General features: G+C 32.4%; 1 protein-coding gene across 2 annotated transcripts in view; it reads left to right on the forward strand.

Annotated features, from left to right (window-relative positions):
• The window catches only part of LOC106477261 (band 7 protein AGAP004871-like), a 39,733-nt gene that overhangs the window by 15,904 nt on the left and 16,226 nt on the right, over window positions 1-7,603 (forward strand). The window contains exons 2-4 of one of the 2 annotated variants that reach the window (XM_022381448.1): window positions 1,439-1,542; window positions 5,158-5,230; window positions 6,037-6,119. In XM_022381448.1, coding sequence (XP_022237156.1) covers window positions 1,439-1,542; window positions 5,158-5,230; window positions 6,037-6,119 — 260 coding nt within the window. The remainder of the gene's footprint in view (window positions 1-1,438; window positions 1,543-5,157; window positions 5,231-6,036; window positions 6,120-7,603) is intronic. The other variant, XM_013937853.2, reaches the window with a different exon arrangement.

The following is a 7,603-nucleotide window of genomic DNA, read 5'->3' on the forward strand; positions in this document are numbered from 1 at the left end:
CAAACGGAGACGTAACAGTATATTACAGCTGTTAAAGGGCTACAGATTGAAAAATGATTAATTGGTCTATACAGTATAATCTATAACAGAATAGCGGTTATACGAAGCTTATAGAATGTATGTCATTATAGATACCAATAAAATTGTGTAAACGCAACATTATTCGTGGACACTTTTATACAACGAGACGTCATAATTTATTTTTTTTCAAAAATTCAGAAGATTAAAAAAAAATGCTGGGAGAAACATTCATTTTAACCGAATGTTGGAAGATCCGGTGAAAATATTAGATTTATTTTCTATATCTTGAAGTTCTTTATACGTTAGGAGTGAATGGTTGGTTTAACTTCTTTTTTAAACATTTGATTGATTGACAGCGTAAGAGCACGTGTTGTTGTTTTGTTTTTTATGGACACCAGAGAAGATGGCGACACAAAAAAGTAATTTTGATAACAATGGGATGTCGCAGTTTAAAACCTTTAAATGAACAGAACCTCTACAACAGCACACATTTTAAAATACACTTGATAAAACAATTGTTACCCTATATTTTTAGGAAAAACAAACTTAGGAATTGTTGATATACTAGTCGCTGGCACGCCCCACCAAGTATCTTGATATAAGCTGCTTCAAAAGTGGCGTTTTATCAGCCATTTTGATTCACCTGAAACTCATATGCTATCGGGCTGATACCGTTTTAGCTATGACTAAAATGTCCCGTATCAGTACATCTATATGACTTTGAAATGCTAATTTTCTCATACTTCTACACAATCACTAAATCTATTACTTCATTATTCAAATATACATAATCAGTATCAAAATTATGTGCTTGTTTGTCTGTGTAAGTACAAAATTACACAGTGGGTTACCTACGTTGTGTCCACCGCGAGGACTGAACCCAAAATTTTAGCGTTATAAACCCTAAAGTTTACCGTTGAGCCTTCAGATGGAAAAATACATGTAAAGCAACAAACTTCTTATTACCACTAAAGATACTACTGTTGTTAATTATTTACAGTATTAGACAAGTCAACAATTTGAGCATTTGAGTAATTAAAAACAATATTTATTGGGAAACCTTTTTTGGACTCCACATTTTTAGCCGACAATTCACACAATGAATAATTATGCTATGCATTTCCTCTACCTAGATTGAAATAATGGAAAATAAATAAAGTTATCAACAGTAAACAGAAACTTGACTTTTGATGGCTTTAATTATTCGTTTATCTGAGTTTGGAAATTAATAAAATAAATCAATAAGTCACTCACGTGTGTCAGTAACTAGTTCAAACCTTTGAATGTTGCACTCCTATTTACAGTGACTATTGAACTGTCCGGTCAAATGAAAACAGGTTGAATAATTTTACTATTCTGCAAAATTATTCATTATGTTTTTTAACTGCTAAAATACTTTGCTTCATTTTTTTTCCAGCTGAAGTTACCTCCGAACGAGGACTTTGTGAAACTCTATTAACATTTCTCTGTGTTGCTTTGGTCATTGCGACCTTTCCACTTTCGCTCTTTTTCTGCATTAGGGTAAGTTCCACTAGCTTTCTTCTTGAAAGTCATGTACATAAAATGAGGTATATGAAAAAACATTTTTAAGGTTACGGTTTCATTTTTTTTTTCTATTTTATTAAGAGATCAAAACTGACAAAGAAACTCGAATATAAATAATGCTTTTTGTTTGTTTTAACTTAAGTGCCAATTTTATCTTACGGTAAAACTACTCGGTTCCCCAATATGCTTCTATCGTAAAAACTCTTGAAATTTCAAGAAAACCTTCTTTTAGGGTCTGTTTCTGTCTTTACCAAATTTATACAGTGACGAAATTGTGACTTTCAGAATTTGATGAGCAGTAGGAACACTGGTAAGATCAATACTTGAACGTTTTGCATACAATAACAAGAAGTATCGTATACCTATTAATTACGAAGATAGCGCTACTAGAATATTTCATATTAAAAGAGAGAGAGAGATTGGAGATTTCATAAGTATACTTTTTAGTTTATTCGCATAATCAATGGAGATCCCATGTTTTGCTTATTTAATAAGTAACCTAAACTTTTGTTCCAGAGAACAAAGAGAAAAATTTCTTGTTCGCGCACAAAATATCTAACCACCATATGAACCATGTTTCCTAGGAACATATTACCATAGTAATAGTTAACTCATTACCGGGGAAGAGATGGGTTATACCATTTTATTCATTTCGATGTCGTTGAATATAGGATTTTTGAACAACAGTAGTTTAATTTCGTTTTTTAGAGCAAAGCCACAGTGGGCTATCTGCCGAGTCCACCGCATTTTAGCGTTGTAAGTCCGTAGACTTGTCTCTATTCCACCGGAAGACAAGTAATATAATGATATGGATCAGTATATATGTGTTAAAGATGTATTTTCTTTTTTACCAGAGGTGAAATTTAAAAGAGAATCTATGTCGTGGTGGCCTAATGCGTTCTTTGATTGGCCATATCCTCTGCTGTGGATTGCAGTTTCGTCTATTCAAGGCTCATCAGCATAGCTTGGGTCAACAAACCAAAGGAATACGGTTAGGCCTCATGTAATGATGAAGTGTGTATAATATCTATGGGGTTTTGGTGAAGTAAAATTGACTCGTAACCCCACAGATCTAGATCAGTGTTTCTTATATTGTTGTACGCGTACCCGTGGGGATACACGAAACGAAAAGAGAAAAATAAAACAAAACGAAACTAAAACAAAAGGAGGGAAAGAGAAATACAACTTCTTGATCGACGTTCAAGAAAATTAATAATTATTGAGAAAAAATAAAAAATAAATATTTATTTTCAAAATCAGAATCATGGGGATACACGAATTTGTTCTAAATTTGGAGAAGGGTATGCCAACTTCAAAAGTTTGTGAACTCCAGATCTAGATGGTTTCATACTAACATTTGAAACTTCTTTGTTGAAGGTCCTATACATTTTAATAAGAACAAAATATATCAGAGGATAATTTTCAAGTTCATCAGGAAAAAATAAAAGGTTGTAAATTATATGAGTGTCGTATGACGAAGGAATTTATTGGCCACAGCCCAATAAAGTGTCATACGGATGACATTGATCGTCATACAGCCATTTTCCAGTTTCTAAAATCATACGGATGATGTTGATCGTCATACAGCCATTTTCCCGTTTTTAAAGTCATACGGATGATGTTGATCGTCATACAACCATTTTCCAGTTTTTCTTCCCTTGATTATTTTCTTACACTCTTATAAGTCCTTGAGTTTAAGTAATAGGTTTTTTACTCTGAATCTAAACAGAGTTGGAACTCAATCATTTACCGTGCAGTATATAGATTAGTCGTCAGAAAGAATTCATCAGAAGTGAGATGACTTATGCATAAGAATATATATCAAACCTTTTAAAAGTTGTTAGCTCAGTGACGTGTCGACACAGTTTTCTTGTAGAAAACATTTAATGATACTTATCGCCCGACTTTTCTTGTATATAAAAAACATAATATACTCCTGACCTCCTCCTCCCCCCACAAAAAAATTATGCCTAGCGGGTTTCTTCAATTAACCACAGAGCACAGAATTTTATTTTATAGTGGTGTTCAATAATGTCACGTACAGATATAATCACGTACAATTGTAATATCCCCTACAGATCTAATCACGCGCAATTATAATGTTCCGTACGGATATAATCACGTGCAATTCAACCTACTGCTTCTTTACTGTGTTTGTTAATTGTTCTAAGGAGGAGATCATTGTAATATCCTGTATAGATATAATCACGCTCAATTATGATGTCCCGTACGGATATAATCACGTGCAATTCAACCTACTGCTTCTTTACTGTGTTTGTTAATTGTTCTAAGGAGGGGTTCATTGTAATATCCTGTACAGATATAATCACGCGCAATTATAATGTCCCGTACGGATATAATCACTGCAATTCAACCTAATGTTTCTTTACGGTGTTTGTTAATTGTTCTAAGGAGGGGTTCATTTCGTGTTAAGTTGCTACGATCAAATTTTTTGTCCACAATATTTAAGAAATATTTTCATGCTTCTATAAGTGTTCCATTTAATGGTTTGGATTAAATATTTACAAACCTTTGAACACGAATTACACCAACGTCTATAATGGGTAGACTCTACTGAGTTCTAGAATTCTGATATTGCAAAAAAAATACCTAACTTACTGTTATCACAATAAACTTTCGATTTTAAGTTAGCCCTAAAAATAACCATTTATTTTTCGTAAGTACCATTACATTTAGTTATATAAGTTTCTTTAAAACAAAAACTGTGTGTGATATAGTTATCATTAATCGTTTTAAGAAATATGTTAAGTAGTACAAAGAACACATATTCGCTTTTTGCTGTTTCACGTAGTGAATGGAGCTTATATTTGTTACAATACAAGTATTAATAAATGAACAGGAAGGTACTCTAACAAGATGGTGAGCTGTGTTAGAAGATTGAAAAGTTATTTTAATGCTTTCATTTGTGAATGCAAGTCCAGTGTTTTATCCTAAGTTAAAGTTCAAATTATCTACAACTTATTAATGCAAGTCTAGTGTTTTATCTTAAGTTAAAGTTTAAATTATTTACAACTTTTTAATGTAAGTCCAGTGTTTCATCCTAAGTTAAAGCTTAAATTATTTACAACTTTTTAATGCAAGTCCAGTGTTTTATCCTAAGTTAAAGCTTAAATTATATACAACTTTTAATGCAAGTCCAGTGTTTTATCCTAAATTATATTTTAAATTATTTACAACTTTTTTAATGCAAGTTCAGTGTTTTATCCTAAGTTAGAGCTTAAATTATCTACAACTTTTTAATGCAAGTCCCGTGTTTTAGCCTAAGTTAAAGCTTAAATTATATACAACTTTTTAATGCAAGTCCAGTGTTTTATCCTAAGTTAGAGCTTAAATTATCTACAACTTCTTAATGCAAGTCCAGTGTTTTATCCTAAGTTAAAATTTACATTATATACAACTTGCTAATCTTTTCACAATAAGTTTTTGGCAGTTTGGAGAATATATGTTTGTATAAATTTTTTTAAGGTTAAGTGCACTCAAAACTATATTAGATGGTTTGAACTGTTTGTGAAAGCATACATAGATAAAGTAAACACGTCATTCACAGTAATTTTTCTGGTTCTTTTTCAGGTGGTTCAGGAGTACGAAAGAACAGTTATTTTTCGACTAGGTCGGTTAGTTCACGGAGGATCAAAAGGGCCAGGTACCAGTTCTTTTCTCTAGGCTCTAGTGTCCATATTTCTTGAACCTGTTTTATATAAACAGATTATAATTTCTAATTATTATTTTTTTCAAATTTTATTCGGTAAATTTCAACGTAAAAGTCACAGTTGTAGCACCTCTTTTACTGAAGTAGTTTTCAGTAGACCTTACTTTTCAGTTTAAAATATTAGACTTAATTTATTATGATTAAGTAATAACGGATTTAACAAAAATATTATACGTCTAAGCTATTCTGCAAAGATTTATTAGGATATTCACAAATAAAAATTTATAACTAAGTTATTTTTCAAAATGTTTCTAATACAAAGGTTTTCATTATTTGTATCGAAAACCACCAGCAGGGGCGGTCTTAGTCATACTGGAGCCCCGGGCAGAATTTAGTAAATGGGGGCCCCATATTGATAAGAAAACTCAGTAATCAAACTTTAAATCTAGAACATATGATCTGAAACGAAAAACAAATCAATTGATACATTAATCGTATATAATTATTGGAATAAATCATAGTGAAAACATGTACTACGTTCACAGAAGTAGATTAAAAGGCATAGCATCGGAGGCCCTTCCATGTGTGGGGCTCCGGGTAATTGCCCAGTTTGCCAAATAGGTAAGACTGCCTATGACCACTAGACAACTCCTATTCTTAAACCGTTTAAAAACATTTTAATGATAGTGAATCGAATGTTGATGTTTTTTGATAAAAATTAAGAAGAATTATGTTCTAAACAAAATTTGCACAGTTAAATGAATGAAACAAATATAAAAGTCTGCTTTTACATTTTCTAGGAATATTTTTCATCTTACCGTGTATCGAAAATTGCACAACTGTTGACCTTCGAACTTTAACCTTTGACGTCCCACCTCAAGAAGTAAGTGATTTGACTTCAAGCATGAATAGAGAATACAAAAAAATCGACAAATTTTCCTCAACATTTTTAAACGTGTATGTATCATATTTTAGAGGTTGAGAATGCTCATTAAAACATTAGCTTTAGTTTGCTAATATGACGTAAACATGTTTAAATTAAGATTGAACCAAAGATGCACGCTATAACTATATGTTTGAGTACTGTAATGCCTATAATTCGCTGGACCCAATTATAGAATAACTCAAACACTACTGATCATAATGTACCAAATGTACTGATGGTACTGAGGATGAGTTTTCATAGAGTTAATTAGAATATTTTATAAGTTCTATATATTTTACTACGGTAATAGCTAAATAAACATGTGATTTTCCACCAAATGTTATGTTCTTAAGTATTCCAAAAGGATGATAAGTTTAACATTGATGTGTTTTTTTGTCATTGAAAAAAGAAACACAAGGAGTAAAGGAGTACGAAGTGAACGTCTTTAAGGCACAAAAAAACAACAAAAAAACTGTATTTCTAATAAAAACATTCTCTGGTTCGTTCATCCTTTTCCGCTAGGAGACACTCAGGCCTCAAGCTGATTGGTTAGAAATGTAGCTTATATAACTATATGAGATTTTGGCCATCTTTCGTTAGTATTTGATGGAATATTACAATGGATAATGTTGCCATTGGCACAGTATTAAACATTAACACCACTTCTCGCTGCACACGAGAGCTTCGACGTGACCTGAAAGTTAAGAAATGCCGTTTTTTATGCTTGATAAAGGAACGCTCTTTGTTAGGAATGTTAAAAGTTTCTGTTTAAAAACATTAATTTTCTCTTGAAGCGTAAGATGCTTGTCCCTGTTTAGTGAGGCTAGAATAGTACTTAAAAACTGAGTGAATCGGGAAGATGAAACAACTGTTTAAGTACACGACAAAACCATAAGTAGACGCCTAAAAATTATTTAAGCTTTCCAGTCATTTTTGACTTGGATAGAATATATAAATAGAGAGACGAGGGTGCGTCTGTTTATTAATATCTAGTATTACACATCGAGGGCTGGGCTAAGTAAACAAGAGGCCTGTGGCTCTTGAAACTTTTGGAGATAAGCTAGGAGAAAAAAGCTATGTGCATGCAAGTTTTTGACAGGCTTCGTATGACTGCAGCAAACTAGGCATTATATTATACTCTATACAAAAGATAAGTTTTATCCAAGTGCTAATATTAGGGAAACAAGGGTTTTTAAGAATAAATTAGTTTTTCAGATAATTTCTAAACCTATGGATATTTAACTGCATTAAAAATTGCACTGTCTAAACTTGTTTGTTTTTGAATTTCGCGCAAAGCTACACGAGGGCTATCTGCGCTAGCCGTCCCTAATTTAGCAGTGTAAGACTAGAGGGAAGGCAGCTAGTCATCACCACCCACCCTCAACTCTTGGGCTACTCTTTTACCAACGAATAGTGGGATTGACCGTCACATTATAACGCCC

This window comes from Limulus polyphemus, unplaced genomic scaffold (genome assembly GCF_000517525.1).
Source record: "Limulus polyphemus unplaced genomic scaffold, Limulus_polyphemus-2.1.2 Scaffold164, whole genome shotgun sequence".
Classification (NCBI taxonomy): domain Eukaryota; kingdom Metazoa; phylum Arthropoda; class Merostomata; order Xiphosura; family Limulidae; genus Limulus; species Limulus polyphemus.